Genomic DNA, 27,094 nt, shown 5'->3' with positions numbered 1-27,094 from the left:
TATGTATGATAGGGTGAAAAGAAAAGAAAAACAATGTGCAGTAAACGTTAAAACTGTTTGCACTACATAAAATTTTGCTCATAATTAAGATAATGCATTTTAATACAGATAATATGGTAAAACACGCCAATTTGCAATACCAAGCAGCAAAATTAGCTGTTTTGTACAGCTGAAAATAGCTGGACATTGATGAGACAGGAAGCCACACCTTAAAATTTTAAAAATGGCCACATCTCTTATGGGAAGAAAAAGGTGGATGTAATGTGTATATACGTGTTTGTGTGTGTGAGAATAATTTATTTTAATTCACAAATTTATCATTTTTCATTTTGTGCATTTCAATTATGTTTTTTAGGTGACCTCAAGGTGGCGCCAAACCACACATTAATGAACATGATTATTTGTAGATGCAGCTGTGTGCATTATGGGAAGGAACTTTTGAGACAAATGTCAGGTTGTGAGAAGCTCAGGCTCTTCCTCACATCTAAAGGTCAAAGCGATCGAGTGACACTCCTGCTATTTTTACACGCAGTTTCCTTTTCTTATTACAAGCACAGATGCCCTAGAGGAGAAATGACCATCTGTTTCATTACTGGAGCCGAAAGCTGACTGCTGAATTACTCAAATGCCGAAGAATTCCCCCACGCATGCCAGTCTATTTGAGTAGTATATGTTATTAGTAAGTTTATCAGAACAGAAGTATTTTTTGTATGTTTTATTTAATTTATGTTTTTTTTTTTTTTACATCAAGGTAAATGGTAAAGGACAAGGTAAATTAACACTACATTCAGCTAGTATCAGTGTTTTAATGTGGTGAGAAAAACAACACTTAACTCAGAACATCTATAACTTATACTATACTCCTGCATCACACTGGACTGCAGCCAATCAGGTGCATCCTCGCTGTGGCATTGTTGTGGAACGTCAGGGTGTAGAGTTTAGTGGAGACATGTAGAGACTACTTTGAAGCCGGTTTGCAAATCTTTTGGTTCAGATCGGAACTTTGGAGTGCGGATAGCATAAATTGCTGATCATTTGATTTAGATCGGGACTTGAAAGTGCAGATCATGAATCATTTGATTTAGATCAGAACATTGGAGCGTGAATCGCAAATCATTTGATTCAGATCAGTATTTGGGAGCTTGGATCATTTGATTCAGTTCGGAACTTGGGAGCGTCGATCATGAATTATTTGATTCAGATCAGAACTTTTGATTGTGAATCGCAAATCTTTTGATTCAGATCAGTATTTGGGAGCTTGGATCATTTGATTCAGTTCGGAACTTGGGAGCGTCGATCATGAATTATTTTATTCAGATCAGAACTTTGGAGTGTGAATGGCGAATCTTTTGATTCAGATCAGTATTTGGGAGCTTGGATCTTTTGATTCAGTTCGGAACTTGGGAGCGTCAATCATGAATTATTTGATTCAGATCAGAACTTTGGAGTGTGAATCACAAATCTTTTGATTCAGATCGGTATTTGGGAGCTTGGATCATTTGATTCAGTTCGGAACTTGGGAGCGTCGATCATGAATTATTTGATTCAGATCAGAACTTTGGAGTGTGAATGGCGAATCTTTTGATTCAGATCGGTATTTGGGAGCTTGGATCATTTGATTCAGTTCGGAACTTGGGAGCGTCGATCATTAATTATTTTATTCAGATCAGAACTTTGGAGTGTGAATGGCGAATCTTTTGATTCAGATCAGTATTTGGGAGCTTGGATCTTTTGATTCAGTTCGGAACTTGGGAGCGTCAATCATGAATTATTTGATTCAGATCAGAACTTTGGAGTGTGAATCGCAAATCTTTTGATTCAGATCAGTATTTGGGAGCTTGGATCATTTGATTCAGTTCGGAACTTGGGAGCGTCGATCATGAATTATTTGATTCAGATCAGAACTTTTGATTGTGAATCGCAAATCTTTTGATTCAGATCAGTATTTGGGAGCTTGGATCATTTGATTCAGTTCGGAACTTGGGAGCGTCGATCATGAATTATTTTATTCAGATCAGAACTTTGGAGTGTGAATGGCGAATCTTTTGATTCAGATCAGTATTTGGGAGCTTGGATCTTTTGATTCAGTTCGGAACTTGGGAGCGTCAATCATGAATTATTTGATTCAGATCAGAACTTTGGAGTGTGAATCGCAAATCTTTTGATTCAGATCAGTATTTGGGAGCTTGGATCATTTGATTCAGTTCGGAACTTGGGAGCGTCGATCATGAATTATTTGATTCAGATCAGAACTTTTGATTGTGAATCGCAAATCTTTTGATTCAGATCAGTATTTGGGAGCTTGGATCATTTGATTCAGTTCGGAACTTGGGAGCGTCGATCATGAATTATTTTATTCAGATCAGAACTTTGGAGTGTGAATGGCGAATCTTTTGATTCAGATCAGTATTTGGGAGCTTGGATCTTTTGATTCAGTTCGGAACTTGGGAGCGTCAATCATGAATTATTTGATTCAGATCAGAACTTTGGAGTGTGAATCACAAATCTTTTGATTCAGATCGGTATTTGGGAGCTTGGATCATTTGATTCAGTTCGGAACTTGGGAGCGTCGATCATGAATTATTTGATTCAGATCAGAACTTTGGAGTGTGAATGGCGAATCTTTTGATTCAGATCAGTATTTGGGAGCTTGGATCATTTGATTCAGTTCGGAACTTGGGAGCGTCAATAATGAATTTTGTGATTCAGATCAGAACTTTGGAGTGTGAATCGTGAATCTTTTGATTCAGATCGGTATTTGGGAGCTTGGATCATTTGATTCAGTTCGGAACTTGGGAGCGTCGATCATGAATTATTTGATTCAGATCAGAACTTTGGAGTGTGAATGGCGAATCTTTTGATTCAGATCAGTATTTGGGAGCTTGGATCATTTGATTCAGTTCGGAACTTGGGAGCGTCGATCATGAATTATTTGATTCAGATCAGAACTTTTGATTGTGAATCGCAAATCTTTTGATTCAGATCAGTATTTGGGAGCTTGGATCATTTGATTCAGTTCGGAACTTGGGAGCGTCGATCATGAATTATTTTATTCAGATCAGAACTTTGGAGTGTGAATGGCGAATCTTTTGATTCAGATCAGTATTTGGGAGCTTGGATCTTTTGATTCAGTTCGGAACTTGGGAGCGTCAATCATGAATTATTTGATTCAGATCAGAACTTTGGAGTGTGAATCACAAATCTTTTGATTCAGATCGGTATTTGGGAGCTTGGATCATTTGATTCAGTTCGGAACTTGGGAGCGTCGATCATGAATTATTTGATTCAGATCAGAACTTTGGAGTGTGAATGGCGAATCTTTTGATTCAGATCAGTATTTGGGAGCTTGGATCATTTGATTCAGTTCGGAACTTGGGAGCGTCGATCATGAATTATTTTATTCAGATCAGAACTTTGGAGTGTGAATGGCGAATCTTTTGATTCAGATCAGTATTTGGGAGCTTGGATCTTTTGATTCAGTTCGGAACTTGGGAGCGTCAATCATGAATTATTTGATTCAGATCAGAACTTTGGAGTGTGAATCGCAAATCTTTTGATTCAGATCAGTATTTGGGAGCTTGGATCATTTGATTCAGTTCGGAACTTGGGAGCGTCGATCATGAATTATTTGATTCAGATCAGAACTTTTGATTGTGAATCGCAAATCTTTTGATTCAGATCAGTATTTGGGAGCTTGGATCATTTGATTCAGTTCGGAACTTGGGAGCGTCGATCATGAATTATTTTATTCAGATCAGAACTTTGGAGTGTGAATGGCGAATCTTTTGATTCAGATCAGTATTTGGGAGCTTGGATCTTTTGATTCAGTTCGGAACTTGGGAGCGTCAATCATGAATTATTTGATTCAGATCAGAACTTTGGAGTGTGAATCACAAATCTTTTGATTCAGATCGGTATTTGGGAGCTTGGATCATTTGATTCAGTTCGGAACTTGGGAGCGTCGATCATGAATTATTTGATTCAGATCAGAACTTTGGAGTGTGAATGGCGAATCTTTTGATTCAGATCAGTATTTGGGAGCTTGGATCATTTGATTCAGTTCGGAACTTGGGAGCGTCAATAATGAATTTTGTGATTCAGATCAGAACTTTGGAGTGTGAATCGTGAATCTTTTGATTCAGATCGGTATTTGGGAGCTTGGATCATTTGATTCAGTTCAGAACTTGGGAGCGTCGATCATGAATTATTTGATTCAGATCAGAACTTTGGAGTGTGAATGGCGAATCTTTTGATTCAGATCAGTATTTGGGAGCTTGGATCATTTGATTCAGTTCGGAACTTGGGAGCGTCGATCATGAATTATTTGATTCAGATCAGAACTTTTGATTGTGAATCGCAAATCTTTTGATTCAGATCAGTATTTGGGAGCTTGGATCATTTGATTCAGTTCGGAACTTGGGAGCGTCGATCATGAATTATTTTATTCAGATCAGAACTTTGGAGTGTGAATGGCGAATCTTTTGATTCAGATCAGTATTTGGGAGCTTGGATCTTTTGATTCAGTTCGGAACTTGGGAGCGTCAATCATGAATTATTTGATTCAGATCAGAACTTTGGAGTGTGAATCACAAATCTTTTGATTCAGATCGGTATTTGGGAGCTTGGATCATTTGATTCAGTTCGGAACTTGGGAGCGTCGATCATGAATTATTTGATTCAGATCAGAACTTTTGAGTGTGAATGGCGAATCTTTTGATTCAGATCAGTATTTGGGAGCTTGGATCATTTGATTCAGTTCGGAACTTGGGAGCGTCAATAATGAATTTTGTGATTCAGATCAGAACTTTGGAGTGTGAATCGTGAATCTTTTGATTCAGATCATTATTTGGGAGCTTGGATCATTTGATTCAGTTCGGAACTTGGGAGCATCGATCATGAATTATTTGATTCAGATCAGAACTTTGGAGTGTGATTCGCGAATCATTTGATCCAGATCAGCTTGGATCATTTGATTTGGTTCGGAACCTGGGAGCGTCGATCGTGAATTATTTGATTTAGATCTGAATCAGATTTAGACTCGGTAGCGTGGATCACTTGATTCAGATAGAAACTTGGGAAACAGATCATGAATCACTTGATTCAGATCGGAACTTTGGAGTGTGAATCCTGAATCATTTTATTCTGATCAGTACTTAGGAGCTTGGATCATTTGATTCAGTTCGGAACTTGGGAGCGTCGATCATGAATTATTTGATTCAGATCGGAACTTTGAAGCGTGAATCGCAAATCATTTTACTCAGATTTAGACTTGGTAGCATGGATCACTTGATTCAGATCGAAACTTGGGACCACGGATCATGAATCATTTGATTTAGATCGGAACTTTGGAGTGTGAATCGCAAATCATTTGATTCAGATCAGTGCTTGGGAGCTTGGATCACAAATTTTATTAAACAGTACAAAACATTAAACTGTTATCATTAAACATTAATCTCTAGAAATAATTTTAATTAAACTATTAAATGTCTATTGTTTGCTGTCATGTTAAATCAAACATACACCCTTGTTACAGAATGTCCACTCTGGATTTACTTCCAAATGGATTTGACTTCCACGATAATGCGTGGTACTGCTAAAATCTTTGACAAGCTGTCAAAACAATAAAATGGACATTAAAATAATTCCCTATTTGAGTTGAATGTAAATCAGCCTTAAGTAGTTTATTTCCATGGATTCGTACTTTGTGTCTAAATAGCTGATCAAGAAGGTACCCCACTTGTTATTTGTTCTTAGAAATATGTAAAATATCAAACGTTTTGTTAAAAATAATTATTATAAATATTATACGTATGTTCCTTTTTTTGTGTTGTTACATGAACATCGAAGATGACTAATATTGTGTCAATGATAATGGTAAAATAAAACAAAAATAAAATACCATTTAATCAGTTTACATAAATTCAGTTAAGCCTATATTAACTTTACACGTATATTTTTTTATAGTAATTTTATTTTGGCACTTGTGTGTAATAGCCTACTTGGCTAAATAATTAATACATTAATCAATAAACTGACTCATAATATATTTAGCGCATCAACAGCGCCCTCTATCGATCGTGTAGCTGTAACTGCAGCGAGAGTCGCTTTGCTGCAGAGTGGAGACGCTAGAACTGAAGGCGTGCGTTGCGCCGCTTGTGTTTGTCTATTTCAGGAAGACGAGAGGAAACTCGAGCCCAGCACACTCTGACATGTAAGGCAGAGAATTAACCCGCGGCAGTCTGGGCTCCGTCGGGATCTTTCAGGCTTTTAAAGCGCCAGTCCGGCTTAGTTACCGCATGAATTCGAGCGCCGGAAGAGAAAGAAGATGGTGCTCCGGATCAGAGAGCAGGTCTGTGATCAGTTACCTGCGCTCACCTGATACATACAAACACCTCACCTGTTTTCAGGTCACTTCTGGTTTTGAACACATGCGTTACTTAAATGCACGAACAGCACGCTGAATTTGTGCACGCTTCTGTCAAGGTTCTCTGAAAGTTATAAACAAAACGTAATGTTAATAGAACTTATTTGGTCAGAAGTTGGCTGTCTGGTCTTTAATAACGTTACGTTAGCACTAAAACGTTTTTATGCATAGTTCATGGAACGCTTTATATAGGCTAGACGTTTATCTTGCGGGCTTTTTCTAACGTTAGTCTTGTTTCAGAGCATTGATGTTCCCATTGTTTGCAAAATGTTTAAATGGAATGTTCACATAATCATTTTTTTAAACATTTAAAAACTGGATGTTTTCAGTGTTCAGAAGACATTTAGAAATTACGTATTCACAACAGCAAAAAGTTCTTAGAACATTTTTTTTTAGTTAGGTTGTTTTGAATAGATGCATTGTTGCATTAATTTTGCTTATTTTAAGAGTTTATTTGGCAATATACTGAGCATTTATTTATTTGCTTTATTATATAGACCTATAGTAAAAGTAAGTATTTGAGGATGTAAATGTAATACTGAAAAAAAAAACGTTTTTATATTTAGTGACTTGTTGCCATTTCGTGATTTAAAATATTTTTTTAACGTTTAAGCGTCTTTATTAATTAATTTATTTGCTTTATCATATAGCAGCATAGTAAAAGTTGTTTTGCATGTAAGCGTAATACACATTTTTTATATATTTTGTGACGTTTTTTTATATATATATATTTTTTAATGTTTAAGTGTCTTTATTTATTTATTTATTTCCTTTATCATATAGACGCATAGTTAAAGTATTTGTGTATGTAAATATAATGAAGAAAATACTAAATAAGTATATTTTTATATATTGTGACTGGTTAAAATTGGGAAAAAAAAATATATATATATATATTTAAGTGTCCTTATTACTTTTATTATTCACTTGCTTGCAATAAAAAAAATTTAACAAAACATTTATATTTTTATATTTTGTGAGTAGTTTTTAAATAATTTTTAATGTTTAGTTGTCGTTATTTATTTATTTGCTTTATGATATAGACACATAGTAAAAGTATTTGTGTATGTAAATGTAATATAAAAATACAAAAAAAAATCTGTTTACATAAATTAAGTTAGGTCTGTAGCCTAAGAAAACAATTTTTTTTATATTTTCTGACTTTTTTTATGTTTAAGTGTCCTTATTTATTTATTTGCTTGTAATACAAAAATGTAAAATGGGCATATTTTTATATTTTGTTACTGGTTACCTTTTTTTAGTGTTTTTAATAATTTTTAATTCTTAGGTGTCATTATTTATTTATTTGCTTTATCATATAGACACGTATTTGTGTATGTAAATACAAAGAAAACGTATTTTATATTTTGTGACTGGTTGGTATTTCGTGATTTGATATATTTTTAGTTATACTTAAATATATTTTTGCCATATTTGATATAGTTTTAGTTATATTTTATGTATTATATTTGATATATTTTTGGTTATATAAATTTTTTTTGTCATATTTGATATATTTTTGGTTATATTTAACATATATGTTTATAGCTATATTTAACACTTTTGTCATATTTGGTATATTTTTGGTTGCATTTAATGCTTTCTTAATTTTTTAATAATTGTTAATTGTTTTTTATAATGTTTAAGTGTCATTATTTATTTATTTATTTGCTTTGTCATATAGACACATAGTAAAAGCATTTGTGTATGTAAATATAAAACAAAAATGCAAAAAAAATATATATTTTAATATTTTGTGACTGGTTGGCATTTTGTGATTTATTTATTTCATTTTAAATAATTTTTAATGTTTAAGTGTCCTTATGATTTATTTATTTATTTGTTTGCTTTATCATATAAAGACATGTAATACAAAAAAAAATCATATTTTTTAAATATTTTTGTGACTGGTTGGCATTTCGTGATTTAAATTTAAAAAAAATATATTGTTTAAATGTCCTTATTTATTTATTTGCTTTATCATATAGTCACAATTTAAAAGTATTAAAGTAAATTTTTTGTTTATATTTTTAAAATAATTTTTAATGTTTAGGTGTCTTTATTATTTATTTAGTTGCTTTATCATATTTTTATATTTTGTGACTGATTGCCATTTCGTAATTTAATTTTAATTCTAAATTAATTTTAATTAAATTTAGGTGTCCTTATTGTCAATTAATTAATTCATTCACTTTTCCCCCTGTTTAAACAACCTTTTTTAATGCTTTTTTTAAATTTAATTTTTAGAAGAGTTACATTTGATGTTCATTTTAAAGCCAAGTTGATATTTGGCTGTGATTGACAGATTCTGTGGTGTTATTGTCATTAAATAAGCTCTGCTTTGTAAAACACGAGGAATTTATGATTGCCAGATAGGAAGTTTAACAGCAGTCTGGATATTAAATGGAGCATCATCCCTTATGTAATGCAAACCTCCATTTATAACTTATAACTGCATTTAACTTATCCACTTTCTCTGTTTAAGGCTGTTAGTTTTGGTTGAGAGGAGAAGATAGAGACCAAACAAAAGTGTTGATACAAAACCACGAGAAGTCTTTATCTTTTATTTAAACCTGAATGACATTTGATTGGTTTGAGATATACTGAGAGATTCTGCAGCTGTATATAAATAACATGAGGCTGAATTTGATATATATATTTGGTTATTTAATATATGTTGTCATTTACTATATTTTTTGGCTATATTTAATTTATATTTTTGTCATATTTGATATATATTTTTGGTTACATTTAATATATATTTTTAGCTATATTTAACATTTTTGTAATATTTGCTATATTTTGGTTGCATTTAATATAGATTTTCGTCATATTTGCTGTATTTTAATATATCTTTTATATATTTGTTGTATTTTTAGTTTTCTTTAACTTTTTTTTAATCATATTTGATATTTTTGGTTGTATTTAATATTTTTTAAGCTATATTTAACATTTTTGTAATATTTGCTATATTTTGGTTGCATTTAATATATATTTTCATCATTTTTGCTATATTTTTGTTATTTAATATTTTTTATATATATTTGTTGTATTTTTAGTTTTCTTTAACTTTTTTTAGTCATATTTGCTATATTTTTGGTTATATTTCATCTATTTTTTTATCATATTTGATATATATTTTTAGTTATATTTAACATTTTTGCAATATTTGCTATATTTTTGCTTGCATTTAATATATATTTTAGCATTTTTTGTTATATTTAATATATATTAAGTATATGATCATATTTTATATATATTTGGTCATTTAATATATGTTTGTTAGATTTGATATATATTTTTAGTTATATTTAACATTTTTGCATTATTTGCTATATTTTTGCTTGCATTTAATATATATTTTAGCATTTTTTGTTATATTTAATATATATTAAGTATATTATCATATTTTATATATATTTGGTCATTTAATATATGTTTGTTAGATTTGATATATTTGATATATATTTTAGTTATATTTAACATTTTTGCTATATTTGCTATATTTTTTGCTTGCATTTAATATATATTTTGGCATTTTTTTGTTATTTCATATATTAAATATATTATCATATTTTATATATATTTGGTATATTTAATATATTTTTGTTAGATTTGATATATTTATAGCTTTAACTTTTTTGTCATATTTGATACATTTTTGGTTATATTTAATATACATCGTCAAATTGGTAATTTATTTTTTGGTTGTATGCAATATATATTTTTCATATTTAATATATACTTTGTCATATTTAATATTTTTAGTTATTTTTGCTTACAACTCATATAACTCATAACTGCATTTAACTTATCCGCTTTCTCTGTTTGAGGCTGTTAGTTTTGGTTGAGAGGAGAAGATAGAGACCAAACAAAAGTGTAAATACAAAACCATGAGAAAATCTTTTATGTAAACCTGAATGACGTTTGATTGTTTTGTGAGATTCTGCAGCTGTATCTGAATAACATGAGGCTGGTCTGTTGTGACAGGAAGTGGCTTTCAGATACAGCAGCCACAGTCTTTGTTTAAAGCTGGCTGGAAAGTGGACAAAGAGAGAATAGGGACTGAAATAGCAACTGTTGACCTGCTGAAAAAATGAAACGGGCTTGAACTGAAATGGATTACAGCTGGTTGGCAGTGCCCAAAACCATTATAAAACCATCAGACCTGACCAGCTAGACCAGTGTAAACCAGCACACAGCTATACATTTACACCAGAGATGAAGCCTCTTCTTGTGTGATTCTTTCTCTCATCCTCTAGAGGGAGTTTGACTTCAGCAAATGGCTTCAGACTCATTCCTGAGACTTTGACACAATATTCTGTTTTAACACTGGTTATTATAATACAGGTTACACAAAATCCACTGCAAACTCATTTCTGACACAAAGCACAAATTTCATGATTTTGATTATTATATTATTATATTTTACTCCAAATACGTAATGTCTAGCATGAACTCAAGATCATATATTTCTCATATTTCATGGGGTTTTTTAGTGTGTTTTTGTCATATTTGATATATAGTCAACATATTAGATTGAAGTGGATCAATCTAAGTTGTCCTAAGACAAGAACAGGTATTGTTTTGGTTTTAGGACAACTTTGAAAGCTTTTGGTTCACTGCAAATGTTTACTACTATATCTTTGGCTATATTTAATATAGAGTTTTGTCACATTTTATATATATTTTTGGTTATATTAAACATATATTTTTGTAATTATTTTATATATTTTTAGTTGCATTTAATATATATTTTGTCACATTTTATATATATATATATATATATATGTATATGTGTGTGGTTATTTAATATATTGTTGTTACATTGTATATATATTGTATATATTTGTATATATTTTTAGCTTTATTTAACTTTTTTTGTCATATTTGATATATTTTTGGTTGTATTGAATATATCTTTTGTTGTATTTAATATTTTACATTATATTTAATATATTTTTGTCATATTTGATATTTAAATTGCCATATTTGATATACTTTCAGTTATATTTTAATATGCATTGTCATATTTAATATATTGTTTAATTACATTTACTTGATATATTTTTTGGTTATAGTTAATATAGTTTTTGTCATATTTGATATATTTTTTTGGTTATTTAATATATATTTTAGCTATATTTAAATCTTTTGTAATATTTCATATATTTGATTGCATTTAATGTATATTTTTTTGTCACATTTTGTCATATTTGCCGTATTTTTGGTTGTATGAAATACAATATATTTTTGTCATGTTTTATATATATTTTTAGTTATATTTAATTTGTCTAAAATTTGCTATATTTTTGGTTGCATTTAATATTTTTGGCATTTTTTTTGTTATATATATATATATATATATATATACATACATACATACTTACTTTATTTAATGTATTTTTGTTACATTTGATATATTTTTAGCTTTATTTAACATTTTTGTCGTATTTGGTATATTTTTGGTTGCATTGAATATTTTTTTGTATTTAATATATTTTGTCATATTTTATTATTTTAGTTATATTAAATTTTTTGTCATTGGATATATTTTTGGTTATTTAATATATATTGTCATATTTGCTATATTTTGGCTTCATTTATAAATTTTTTCATATTTGAGGTTTTTGGATATATTTAATATATATTTTGTCATATTTGCTATTTTTTATTATATTTAATATATTTTCTCATTTGATATTTTTGATTATATTTAAGTTATATTTAATGTACATTTTAGTCATATTTGAAATATTTTTGTTATATTTTTGTCGTCATCTAATATATTTTATGGTGCATTTAATATATTTTTGATATATATGATATATTTTTGGTTGTTTATAAGGAGGTCAGTGAAGGTCACAATTTTTTGCACATATTGTTTGATTTGATTCTTTGATTATTTGCTCAAATTCAGTTGATAAACTCTTGTCTGTGGTAGATTACGAAAGTATGAAATTGTTTTGATGTCTAATTTCTCTTGAATGAAGTTAAATTGTGCACTGGATCTTAGTATGACCGTTTTTTTACACTACATTGTCTGTTTCAGACAAAGTGTCTGTAATGATGTTTCTGTGCGTCTGCTGTATCTGGCTGGCAGTTTGTGACAGCCTGTTTTCATTGATTGCGTTATTGAATAGATGAGCTTGTTATTGGCTGTAGTGGCACAGGGGGCGGGGCTTAGATGACTGTTCAGTGCGGCAGGGTGTTAACAAACACATAGTGTACAATCTCCACTGCTGACAACACTAAACAATAAACCCTCAGAGAGACAGAGACACACACTATGACACTATTGTCAGCATATAGCACACTTTATGTAAGGCGAGACACTGCAGGTGAATAGGGTAAAAAAAACTAAAAAAAACTAATAGTTATCACCTTACTTACCCAGTTGATTGATTATATTGATATTTGCAAACATTTTTTGTATTACAAGTTTTCTAAAATGTTACATTTAAATATGCAAATGAGGCATTATGTAATGAAACATGCACTAATTTGCATATATATATATATATATATATAAAATTACATAAAATATGAGAATACATTTAAATAAATAAAATAAAATAATTTATGAAAACAAATTTAATATAAATTAAAAATACATTTAAAATAAAATATGAAAATACATTTAAATTAAAATAAATTGAAAATAAAATGCAATTAAAAATAAAATTTAATTAAAAAAATGTTATGTATTTATAAATATTTTATATATTTATATATTTTATGTATTAATTAAATTATAAATGTATAATAATAATAATAATAATGTTTAGCAAAGTCTATTTTAGACATTATTTATGCCAATTAAAATAAAATAAAATATGAAAATACATTTGAAATAAATTAAAAATACATTTAAAATAAATAAAATATGAAAATACATTTAAAATAAACACAAACTATGAAAATACATTTAAAAGAAATTACAAATAAAAAGAAATTACAAATAAAATAAATGAATTACAAATAAAATTCTTAAATTATAAATACTTAAATTAATAATAATAATAATAATAATAAAATACATTTAAAATAAATAAAATAAAATATGAAAATACATTTAAAATAAATAATAATAATGTTTAGCAAGGTCTGTTTTAGACATTGTCAATTAAAATTAAAATATGAAAATACATTTGAAATGAATTAAAAATACATTTAAAATAAATTAAAATATGAAAATGCATTTAAAATAAATACAATAAAATATGAAAATACATTTAATATAAATTAAAAATACATTTAAAATAAATAAAATATGAAAATACACTGAAAATAAAATGCATTCAAAATAAAATAAATAGAAAATAAATAAATTGAAAATAAAATTAAATTAAAAATAAAATAAATTGAAAATAAAATTCTTAAATTATAAATACATAAATATAATAATAATAATAATAATGTTTAGCAAAGTCGATTTTAGACATTGTTTATGGCAATTAATCTAATTTTCCAGTCAAATTCTTCCTATTTTATGTTTTCCTTGAACATACTGAAAATTCTTTTAATGATATTGTAATGATATTTATTTAATGGTAAATTCAAATCAGCGTGAATTCAGTACCAACTTTTTAAAATTATAATATAAATTGTGAATTGGATGAAAATCTGCTTTAATGAGTCCTAAAAATGTCCAGTTTATTTATTAATTTATTTTTTGAACAATCTTCATTTACCATGCAAAATTAATTTATTACTATTTGTTTTGATTTTGAGGTAAAATATGACCTACATGTGTTCTTGACCAGTTTTATCTGCTTATTTATGACGAAGTCATAACGTGGTCTGGCGATAGCCAGGCTAGATAAATTATAAATGTCAAATGTTTTTACAGAGCGAATTTTGTCGTTTGATTGAATCACTCAATAATAAAAAAAAAAAAAAAAAAAACAGACAATAAACACTAGATTTTATACTATTCTTTGGGGGGAATATGATGTTTTATAAAATCAAGCAAATTATATATGAACAAATCCCTCTGTAAAAACCTTCAAGATATAGACAGGAATAAAAACGTAAGGTTTGGTGTGTGTAAGTGCTGCTAAAGTGGAGATTTATGGCTCAGTGTAGAAGAAAAAAACTCACAGCCTTTAAAAATCTGTATTGTAATTGAAATCTATTGACACAAATAGATAAAGTGCTATAAAACAAACACTAAACAGTGTTTTTTGAATGTTTTCTTTCCACTAGTCTGAAAAAACACTTTATGAAACACCAAAAAAGCCTAAAAACTTGCTAGGTGCATAAAAAACTGTGTTTTTGCCTGCAGTGTCTCCCCTTAAATATTTATATTTGAGTAAATACTACAGTAAATAAATGCAGTAGTTTTTTGTAAGTAGTAATTTTTTTTCTTCTGCTCATGAAGGTTACATAAAAATAGAGTAAAAACAGTAATTTTTATTAATTTTCCCAGTCAAGGCTCACTTTGATATTAAGGCTGGTTTTATTGTGGAATATCATCTGAAACGTTGAGAAAGTCATTTTGTTGCCAGGAACATCAATCTTGTCGTAACATGCTCAGAAGTGTCAGTTAGATATTCTGGATACTTGTGGTGGTGCAAAAACTATCTGATAAATCTCATTAGTTAAAATCATTTGTTTCATTTTGTCTGAAAAAAAAAAGTGTTCTTGTGTTCAGTTCAGCAGGATTGGTTTGTGAGATTTAGTCTGATATAAATAGTGGCTTCTTCATGTTTTTTGTCTCTCATCAGAAATCAGATCTGATTAATAGTTGTGTGACTGTTCGAGTGCAGTGTTTCTCCATTAGTCAGTGTGTCTGGACGTCAGCAGTTTGTTGTGGTGAGTCAGAATGAAAGGAGGAGGAGGAGGAGATGATGAAGACGAGCCAATGAGAATGAGTCACAGATCAGACGTGGTCTAATAGAGACTGGAGACAAATGCACACACACTTACTCACATTTGTCAGTGTTTCTAAATCAGGATGTATCGGAGACTTCAGTGGGAATGTGAGTAAAAGCTGTCCAGGTCATATTTATAAAAAAATAAAAAATAAAATATATATATATATATATATATATATATATATATATATATATATATATATATATATATATATATATATGAAAATAAAATATGAAAATGTGTTTTAAAATAAATTGAAAATGCATTTAAAATAAAATATGAAAATACATTTAAAATACATTGAAAATAAATTGAAAATAAAATGCATTTGAAATATTTGAAAATAAAATGAAAAATAAATAATTGAAAATTAATTAAAAATAAAATAAAATAAATTGAAAATAAAATGCATTCAAAATAAAATAAATTTAAAATAAAATGCATTTAAAATAAATTAAAAATAAAATGAAATTAAAAATAAAATAAATTTAATACAAAATGAAATAAAAATTATATAAATAAATATTTATTGAAAATAAAATAAATTCAAAATAAAATGCATTAAAATAAAATGAAATTAAAAATAACAGTATTTTACCATTATTTTGGGATTTTTTACTTTTTTGACTAATTTTTCCTACTTAAATTCACAAATATTTTTTTTTCTAATTGTGTATTTTAGATTTAATTTGATCAAAGCTGAACTTTTAATCTAATATTTATTGATTTATTTATTAAATCTTTTTAAGGATAACTTTTTAACCTTTTGTTGAATTTGATCTAATATTCATTTGTTCTTTCATTCATCCATGATTTTTTAGTTTTGTACATTGCTTGTTGTTGAACTGTATCTAATGTATATTAAAATTAATTATTTTAGATTTGTCTTCATCAAAGATAACATTTAAATACTTTTGTAAAAAAATGTTTTTCAATAATTTTTTTTTTATTAAATTTTTATCAAAGCTGAACTTTTTTTATTTAATATTTTTATTTATTTATTTTGTTAATTATTTTAAAATATTTTTTATATATTTTTGTATCCTATTTGCATGTTTTACTGAAAATTCTTTTAATGATATTGTAATGATATTTATTTAATGATAAACGAAAATCGGTGTAAATTCAGTACTATTTTTTTTATTATAATATAAATTGTAAATTGGATGAAAATGTGCTTAAATGAGTTATTAATTTATTATTTATTTTTAGATTTTGAGGTAAAATATGACCTACATATGTTCTTGACCAGTTTTATTTGCTTGTTAATTTAAAAAAATCATAACTTGCTGTATTTTGTACATTTGATCAATGTAAAAATCCTAAAAATAATAATTGGCATTTTTTACATTTAAGAACATCCCCATAGCTTTTCTCAGATTAAACTCACCTCTAATAACAATTTGGTCCCTAAAGTTAAAAAAAAACACAGTGACCTTGTTGGATGTCCTGACAGAGAATAATTTGATCCGTTCCTCTCTGTGTTTGTCCCATCAGCTCTGTCTCAGTGCATCATATTTCACTGGTGTTAAAGGCTCATGCTGTCGGAAGCTCGCTGTCTCATTACAAAACACCCCCCCCCCCCCTCTCTCTCTCTCTCTCTCTCTCTCTCTCTCTCTCTCTCTCTCTCTCTCTCTCTCTCTCTGTGTGTGTCTATCGGTCTCTCTCTCTCTCTCTCTCTCACTGTGTGTGTGTCTCTCGGTCTCTCTCTCTCTCTCGCTGCAGTGGGGTTGGTGTGTTGTTGCGGTGGGGGTTGGATCTGTGTGTGTGTGTGTGTGTGTGTGTGTGTAAAGTGCAGGTTTCAGCAGGCTGGAGCTCACACACTATTGTCCTCTCAGATCACACAGAGAGAGAGTGTGTGTATGCGTATGTGTGAGTGTGAGTGTGTGTCTGTGTGAGTGTGTGTGTGTATGAGGACGCTGCATCTTCCCACTGCAGCACTGCTGATGTTCTCGTCTGAGGAATTCCCTGTTCTGGTCTTGTGCGCGTTTGGAGGGATTTAACGCTTGGATACTAATGGCAGCGCATCTGACCGGCGCGGACGGCTCTGCTGTAAGGAATAACGCGTGGTGTTTTTGCTGAAAGCGGCTGTGGTGTGTGTCGGAGAGGCAGGCATGCGGTCGGAGCGCATGAGTCGCGTGTGTATCGTGGTCCTGGAGGAGGTGGAAGACGACGAACCCTCCCCTCTGCATTCCAAAGCCGCCCCGGACCACATTTCCCAGAATTCCTCTCAGGACGAGAAGGTGAGCTGGCTGATTTGACTGCAGGTGGATGATAATGGGCTGTTTGTTGAGCGGCCAACTTCAATAGAGAGCGAGAAGAAAGTCAAACGTCTGCTTTAGCAGCTGCATGTCGTGATCCGTCCGCCGTTATTATGTAAAGACAGATACAGACACGCTCATCTGTCAGATCTGATTGGGGTTTCCAGGTGGGATCCAAAAATTCCATTTGGAATCCCTGGATCACGAGTTGGAGCGAGCTGTGGACCTTTGACCTGGACCAAAACGCAGCTGTCAGGTGGAAATGTCACAATGCGTTAGGACACGCTTCACACGTTCTTGTATTTAAAATGCACTGGCTTTTCTAAAAATGTAGGTTTTTTTTTATTTTGGCATGGCGTAAGGTGCTGAAAAAACTGCGAGGTGCATCGCAAAGGTCAATAATGTCCATCAACAATTGTAAAATATCATGCAAGAGCATGTCCTTAGGTCACACAAATGCAGATATAAACAAACCTCATGTACTCTTTAGTATTTGTATGAATCATGTGAAAATATTTTTAATGGAGAGAGACTAGATTTAGCTTTTAGATATTTTTTAACATTTTAAAACCTTTTGTAATTTTTTTATTTTATTTCCCAAGGATTAATTTGAAACCTTTTGTAGATGTTTATTTCTGGTTGAGTTTGATGTAATATTTATTCATTCATTCATCCATGATTTTTTTTCAAAGATAAATTAAAACATATTTTTATTATTGTTATTTTTATTCATTTTAGATTTGTTTTTATCAAAGATAAACTTTAAATACTTTTGTAAAAATATTTTTTATTTTACATTTTTTTCCTAATTGTTTTTCAATTTCATTTTATCAAAAAGCTGAACGTTTTTAATCTAATATTTATATATTTTTCATATTTTTGTATATTTTAAAATATTAATTTTAAACCTTTTGTAGATGTTTATTTTTAGTTGAATTTGATCTAATATTCATTCATTCATTCATCCATGATATTTTTTGATTTTTTTGTTCTAGTTTTGTAAATTGTATGTTGTTGAATTTTATCTAATATTTTTTAAAGATTTTTTTTTTCAAAGATACATTACAAATATTTATTTTAAAAAAATAAAATATAAAGTTTTTAAAAAATATTTCTTTCTAATTGTTTATTTTAGATTTCATTTCAGATTTTATCAGATTTCATTTACATTTTCATTTTTATTTTAGATTTCTGAACTTTTTTGATCTTTTATTTATTTGTTAATTGTTTTTGATGTATTTTTTAAAGATTAATTTGAAACCTTTTGTACGTTTATTTCTTGTTGAATTTTTATCTAATATTTATTCATTCATTCATTCATTCATCCATGATTGTTTACATTTTTTTCTAGTTTTGTAAATTGTTGAATTTTAATTAATAAGATTTTTTTATTTTAGTTTTTCAAAGATAAAACATTGTGTATTGATTTTATTATATTTAAATCATTTTTTTATTTATGTAAGATTTGTTTTATTAAAGATAAACTAAATAATTTTGTAAAAATGTTTATTTTTAATTTGTTTTTCTAATTGTTTATTTCAGATTTTATTTTATCAAAGCTAAACTTTTTTTTTAATCTAATATTTATTTATTTATTTATTTTGTTAATTCCTTTTTAATATATATTTTTAAAGATGAATTTGAAACCTTTTGTAGATGTTAATTTCTGGTTGCATTTGATCAAGTTTTTATTCATTCATTCATCCATGATTTTTTATTTTTATTTTTAGATTTTTTGTTCTAGTTTTGTAAATTGTTTTTGAATTTGATCTATTCAACAATATCAAAGATAAATATTTTTTTATTGTTTTTCAGATTTCATTTTATCAAAGCTGTTTTTTTATCTAATATTTATCTATTTATGTTTTGCAACATTTTTGCTTGTCGTACAGTTATATCTTCATCTGAGGCATTAGGCATCTGAAACATATTCACATATATATTGTATTTCCGTCTTGACTGTAGTTGACCTACAGTACAAAGAAAAAGAGGACCATGTTTTATGCTGATCCTCATTAGCAGAGTTGACAATGTTATCCGATTTTGTGTTGCATTGTGAATTGTTCTCCTACATTTCAAAGCAAAATGCCTCATGTATAGCTAGAACTTTCGGTGTTCTCAGTGACAGCCGCAAGCGTGTGAATGGAAACTGTAGACAAATTAACAGGATAATCAGCAGTTTAGTAGATGAACCGGACGCGCAGGTTTCAATTCTGTCGATTTTCCCAGCTGGTTTTGTCCTTTAATAGTTAAAAGCATTCTTTGAAGATCAGTTTAAGTGGTTCTGACTGGTTTCAGTCAGTTTTCAGGAGCTTCAGGCTAAAGTTTTTGCTGTTGTAGGCCACATTTCCTTAAACAGACGAAAGCTGCATTCTTTCTTTTACGACGTTTCCCTTCTGTCTTTCATTCTCACGTCTGCCTTCAGCTGCTGAATCATGTGTGTTTGTGAGGTGAATCCACATACAGACTACAGCAGGTGTGTGCGTTTACGAGTGCATTCGGTAATCATTAGCTCCTGTGTTTGCTCTCTTCACTCTCAGAGCAAAAGGTACAAAAGCTGTAACTAGGGTGATACTCTTTCAAAAGGCATATTTGTACACTTTAGGCACAAATCTGTCCTTTTAATGTACTTAAATGCACTTTCAAGGTCCAAAAAGGTACCTTTTAGAAGTGTACTGTTATACTGACAGCTTTTGTACCTATTGTTCTGAGAGTTGCACAGGTTGTGTTTTCAATCATTTCCTATAATGACATCTGAGAGCGGAGGGTGTGGCAGGTGGGCGGAGCCAGGCGTGGCTAAAGAGGGAGGGGCTTCAGTGTAGCCTGACCTTATTTGGAATAACCTTGAGTGAGATATTTAATGCATGTTCTCATTGGGTTTATTGAAGTGTTATTGTAGGTTTGATTAATATTTTAAATGAGCTTTTATTTTTATATTTTCACTTAATTTTATGGTTTTTGTTTCTTTTAAATATTAACGTTTTTTTATTTTAGCTCTAGTTCACTTTGTAGTTGTTTGCAGTTGATACTTTTAGTTCTTTCACAATTCAGTTCGTCAAAGTTTGTAAACTATTTTTTTCAATTAACAATTATTAACAATAATAATCCTGCTTCAACATATTCACAGCTTGTATGCTGTCAACACGTGCCAAAATATTTTTTTACATATTGCAGTTATGCATGATATACCAGTATCAGCTAATATCGCATTTATTTAAATTAATACGAAGCACATAATTTGTCTTTAACTTAATATTTCATTTTATGCATGCATGTATGCATACATTTATTTCTATCCTACTGTATTTTTTCTATGGTAGGTTTCTATGCATTTTAAATGCACATTTTGTACGCTATATTATGATGTACAAATTAGGATTTGACTTGAAACATTTAAAATTCTAGATTCTTATGAGTTGGGAAATGTTTTTATTTAATAATTTATTAAATGTTTATTTAAAAAAACATCTACATACACTACCAATCAAAAGTTTTTTGAACAGTAAGATTTTTAATGTTTTTTAAAGCCTGCATTTATTTAATCCAAAGTACAGCAAAAACTGTAAAATTCAGAAATATTTTTACTATTTAAAATAACTGTTTTCTATTTGAATATATTTTAAAATGTAATTTATTCCTCTGATTTCAAAGCTGCATTTTTATCTTCATTACTCAGCTCACATGATCCTTCGGAAATCATTCTGATTTGCAGCTCAAAAGCGTTATTTTTATTATTATTATGTTGAAAACAGCTGAGTAGTAATCGTTAGCTCCTGTTCACTCTCAGAACAAAAGGTACAAAAGCTGTCACTGAGGTGATACCCTTTCAAAAGGCATGTTTACACAAATCTGTACTGTTCAGAAGAGCAGCTTTTATCTGAAATAGAAATGTTTTGGAACATTATAAATGTCTTGATCATCATTTCTGATCAATTTAAAGCATCCTTGCTAAATAAAATTATTATTTCTATAATTTATTTCCCTTCCCACTTTAAGCTTTTGAATGGTATAGTGTGTAATGTTACAAAAGCTTTTTATTTTTTTTATTTTCCTTTGGATCTTTCCATTCATCAAAGAAAATTCTGAATCCTGTGACATGATCCTGAAAAAGGATCATGTGACACTGAAGACTGGAGTAATGATGCTGAAAATTAAGCGTTGATCACAGGAATAAATTACATTTTTAAATATATTCAAATAGAAAATGGTGATTTTGTATTATAATATATTTTAAATTTTTTACTGTATTTTTTATATCAAAATTCAGCTTTATATGTGACCCTGGACCACAAAACCAGTTATAAGTCGCTGGGGTATATTTGTAGCAATAGCCAAAAATACATTGTATGGGTCAAAATTATTGATTTTTCTTTTATGCCAAAAATCATTAGGAAATTAAGTAAAGATTATGTTCCATGAAGATTTTTTGCAAAATTCCTACTATAAATATATCAAAATGTAATTTTTGATTTGTAATATGCATTGTTAAGAACTTAATTTGGACAACTTTAAAGGTGATTTTCTCAGTGTTTTGATTTTTTTGCACCCTCAGATTCCAGATCTTCAAATAGATGTTTCTTGGCCAAATATTGTCCTATCCTAACAAACCATACATCAATAGAAAGCTTATTTATTGAGCTTTCATATGATGCATACATCTCAGTTTTGTAAAATTTAACCTTATGACTGGTTTTGTGGTCCAGGGTCACATATTACGTTTTAAACTATATTAAAATAGAAAGCAGTTATTTTAAATTGTAAAAATATTTCACAATACTACTGCTTTTACTGTGTTAATAAATGCAATCAAATAAATGCAGGCTTGGACAGCAGAAGAGGCCTCTTTGAAAAAAAAACATCTTACTGTGTGTGTATCTCTGTATCTGATCTATTCCTCTCCAAACCATGAAATGAATAAATAAATAGCCAGTTACATGTAGAATCTAGAACTGGACATGCTTTACATGCATAACTTTATCTCTCATCATTCTTATTATCAATGACAAAGTAAACAATTATTAATGTATTAATGCATCCCCAATACATTCCTTTGATCTGGTTGGAAATCTTCATTTGCTCAGTATAAACTGTTGATTTGATTCAGGTCCTATTTTGTTTAAAGTAACTGAGCGCAGATGGACAGTTTAACTTTGTGTTCAAATCCTGAATGTTGTTAGAACTGATTTCATACGCTATTCAATACATTTATTTCACACTGCACTTGAATGATTTTTTCTCTTTGGCGTGCGGATGAATCAATGCCTTCTTGTTTTCCTCTCTCTGTTACAAAGCGTTTGACGTCTGATTCTCAGAATGTCCTTTCTAAACAGTGTTTCATTCATTTAGACTTGTTTCATCTTCTCACAACATTTAACACAGACGCCTGTTATCGGAGACAAGCTTGTCATAATTTGAGTTTAGATTGATTTCAGACAGTGTCGATGTGTCTCTCTGAAAATGTTTAGTGTAGTTTTTAACCGTTTCTCTTTCGTTTCTCCACAGCCCTCTCTGATTAAAGCCATATTTAATGGAGACGCAGATGAAGTTCGCTCTCTAATATTCAAGAAAGAAGACGTCAACGTACAGGTGAATGTCCATTACTTGCAAAAATGCACAAAAAAGTGGTCGTTTTTTAGCTTTTATTGCATCTGGCTCGGTTTTGAGACTAGTTTATTGATCTCCTACTGATGGATGATCTTGCGAACTCTTCTGAAATGCACACAGTGCAGTTTTCCTACATTTGCCCTCGTCTCATAATGGCTCCTCATCCGAGAGGTTAATAGGCTCTCATGAGCCTGCCTTTGGACTGAAGATGGTTTATTTTACTGCCCACTGTTTAATGAGGAGTTTGTTTTCATCGCCAATGCCTGGAGAGACGCCCATTGCGCTGCCAGCCAATCACTGATGGCCTCTCGGGTCACGTGACTCGGCATGGCTTGGCCTCCTGTTTTCCATTCTCATTCCAGAGCAGATGGAAAACAGAAGCCTGCAGGGTGGCATGACACTGAAGAATGAATGATAGCTGCTTTTTAGTAATTGCATTTATTGATGAAAACGTTGAACAAGCTGGTCGCTTTCCTCAAGCCTCTGGAGAAACAGTTAAAGCTGTATAGGTGAACGCAGAACATCTCAGGGACCTGAAATGGAGAAATGTGTGTGTCTCGTGTTTCTGCATGCCGTCTCTAGAGATTTGCGGCCACATTGATCTCTCTCTCTCTCTCTCTCTCACACACACACACTTGCATACAAATGCATCACTGCGTGCCATGCGCAAGAATCCAGTGTGTGTATCATATAACACACACCCCGCTCAAACCGCACATGCATCAAACGCTTCCAAATGGAGTAAAACTCATGCAAATTGGAGGTGAATTGCATAAACAGACAGAGTATAAAACCTCCAGCTTCTCTCTGTTTTGAGCAGAAATTAGATTGGATGCATTTAATGTCTTTCTATTGCATCAGTCAGCAATAAATTATTATAGTTTATGAGACCTGTTTACACTTGAAATGAAATGAAAGTGACATATTTACATCTAGAATGAAATTAGAAACTTTTTGTTAACATGCTTTAATGCACATACATAAAGTCATCTAATAATATAAAATGTACTGATGTTAATGCACTGATATAGTGTCTTACAGGACAAAACCACTAGAAAATTGCTTCTATTTTGCTTTTTCCAGTCTTGCAAATTACAAAGTTTGGGGTCAGTAAGATTTTTTTTTTTCTTTTTGAATGAAATTAATACTTTTATTCAGCAAGGATGCATTCAATTGATTAAAAGTGACAGTAATAGCAATTACAGTGTTACAAAAGATTTCTATTATGAATAAATGTGGTTCTTTTGAACTTTCTATTCATAAAAGAATGCTTAAATGGTTTTCGCAAAAATATTTGGCAGCACAACTGTTTTTAACATTGATAATAATCGGAAGTGTTTCTTGAGCAGTAAATCAGCATATTGGAAAGATTTCTGAAGGATCATGTGACGCTGAAGACTTGAGAAATGATGCTGAAAATTCAGCTTTGATCACAGGAATAAATTAGATTTTAAAATATATTCAAATAGAAAATGGTTATTTTGTATTATAATATATTTTAAAATTTTTACTGTATTTTTAAGTTTGTGAAATCAACATATTAGAATGATTTCTGAAGGATCATGTGACGCTGAAGACTGAAGTAATGATGCTGAAAATTCACATGAATAAATTAGATTTTAAAATATATTCAAATATAAAATGGTTATTTTGTATTATAAAATATTTGAAATATTTTTTTACTGATTTTTTTTTATTTTTGATATTTTAAATTCAACATATTCGAATGTTTTCTGAATTCATGTGACATTGAAGACTGGAGTAATGATGCTGGAAATTCAGCTTTGATCACAGAAATAAATTACATTTTAAAATATGTTAAAATAGAAAATGGTTATTTTGTATTATAATATATTTTATTTTTTTTTACTGTATTTTTAAGTTTGTGAAATCAGCATATTAGAATGATTTCTGAAGGATCATGTGACACTGAAGTAATGATGCTGAAAATTCACATGAATAAATTACATTTTAAAATATATTCAAATATAAAATGGTTATTTTGTATTATAATATATTTGAAAAAGTTTTTTTACTGATTTTTTTTTTAATTTTTGATATTTTAAATTCAACAAATTAGAATGTTTTCTGAATTCATGTGACATTGAAGACTGGAGTAATGATGCTGGAAATTCAGCTTTGATCACAGAAATAAATTACATTTTAAAATATGTTAAAATAGAAAGTGCCTATTTTGGATTATAATATAATATATTTTACTATTTTTACTGTATATCTGATCAAATTAAATGCAGCCTTGGTGAGCAAAAGAGACTTCTTTCATAAACATTAAACATCTTACTGACCCTGAACATTCGAAAACTATTGTATTTGCTGAAATTGTGAACATAACTAGAGTTTTAAATATGATTTTTCATGAATTGTTGTGTTTGTGAATCCACAGGACAGTGAGAAGAGAACGCCGCTCCATGCTGCTGCTTACCTGGGCGACACTGAGATCATAGAGCTGCTCATCCTGTCAGGTATGAAGGGTCATTTCCACCAGAAACACTCAGAGCGAGTTAAGAGAAGCAAAACCTCTAGTATAGTGACTGTCATATCTATTAAAAGATGAATAGTATGATATATCTGGATTGGTGGATAAATCTACACTACCATTCAAAAGTTCAGGGTCAGTAAGATTTTTTTTTTTTAATGTTTTCAAAGTCTCTTCTGCTCATCAAGGCTGCATTTATTTGATCAAAAATACAGTAAATACTGTAAAAATGTGAAATATTATTACAGTTTAGAATAGTTGTTTTCTGTGTGAATATATTGTAAAATATAATTTATTTCTGTGATGCAAAGCTGAATTTGCAGCATCATTACTGCAGTCTTTGGTGTCACCTGATCCTCCAGAAAACATTCTAATAATAAGTGCTGATTTATTATCAGTGATGGAAACAGTTGTGCTGCTTAATATTTTTTTTTGGAACCTGTGATACTCTTCTCAGGATTTTTTGATAAATAAAATGTTAAAAAGAACAGCATCTGTTTAAAATGCTCTTTGAAGGAAATTAATAGTTTTATTCAGCAAGGATGTGTTAAATTTATAATCTTGATCAATCTTGATTCATCAAAGAATCCTAAAAAAAGTATTGCAGGTTCCTAAAAAATATTAAGCAGCACAACTGTTTCCAACATTGATATTAAAAGTAATAAATCAGTATATTAGAATGATTTCTGAAGGATCGTGTGACACTGAGGACTGGAGTAATGATGCTGAAAATTCAGCTTTGCATCACAGAAATAAATTACATTTTAAAATATTTTCAAATAGAAAATTGCTATTTTGGATTAGAATATATTTTACTATTTTAACTGTATTTTTGATCGAATTAAATGCGCCTTGGTGAGCAAAAGAGACTTCTTTCCAAAACATTAAACCATTTTACCGACCCTAAAGTTTTGAAAGCTATTGTATTTGCTGAAATTGTGAAAATAACTAGAGCAATGATTCTGATGAAAATTCAGCTTTGCATCACAGAAATAAATTATATTTTAAAGTATATTTAAATAAAAAACTGTTACTTTGAATTGCAATAATATTTCATAATATTTTTTTTCTGTATTTTTAAACGAATAAATGGAACTCAAATGATAAGCATAAAAGACTTTTTTTTTTTAAATCTTAAACTTTTGAGCAGCAGTGTAATTTTTATTTTTTATTTTACGAGGGTGCAGTTTTTTTTTCTTTAATTGCTAATGTGACCTTTTAATAATGACCTTTTTGCATCACAGTCTAAACAAAATGAAGCATTGCTGGGTAATTGCTCAACAAAGTACTGATAGTTGTGTAAATATTGTCATACTAACAGTTGTCAGAATTTTTAGTTGATTGTAATCTATTACATACCTTTCTATTAAAATTATCTGACATTATCAAGATGAATTTGTTCTGACACAGTTGAACTCTTGAGTTCTT

General features: G+C 29.7%; 1 protein-coding gene across 2 annotated transcripts in view; it reads left to right on the top strand.

Moving 5' to 3' along the window:
- The first annotated feature begins 6,205 nt into the window (after window positions 1-6,205).
- The window catches only part of ankrd28a (ankyrin repeat domain 28a), a 55,267-nt gene continuing 34,378 nt past the window's right edge, over window positions 6,206-27,094 (top strand). The window contains exons 1-3 of one of the 2 annotated variants that reach the window (XM_073821260.1): window positions 6,206-6,349; window positions 23,068-23,151; window positions 25,574-25,652. In XM_073821260.1, coding sequence (XP_073677361.1) covers window positions 6,326-6,349; window positions 23,068-23,151; window positions 25,574-25,652 — 187 coding nt within the window. In that variant the 5' untranslated portion in view covers window positions 6,206-6,325. Of the gene's footprint in view, window positions 6,350-17,057; window positions 17,548-23,067; window positions 23,152-25,573; window positions 25,653-27,094 lie in introns of those variants that run through there. The other variant, XM_073821259.1, reaches the window with a different exon arrangement.

The sequence above is a fragment of the Garra rufa genome, chromosome 17 (assembly GCF_049309525.1).
Source record: "Garra rufa chromosome 17, GarRuf1.0, whole genome shotgun sequence".
Lineage (NCBI taxonomy): Eukaryota > Metazoa > Chordata > Actinopteri > Cypriniformes > Cyprinidae > Garra > Garra rufa.
The sequence above is the reverse complement of the archived record's forward strand: the minus strand, read 5'-3'. Positions and strand labels throughout refer to the sequence as shown.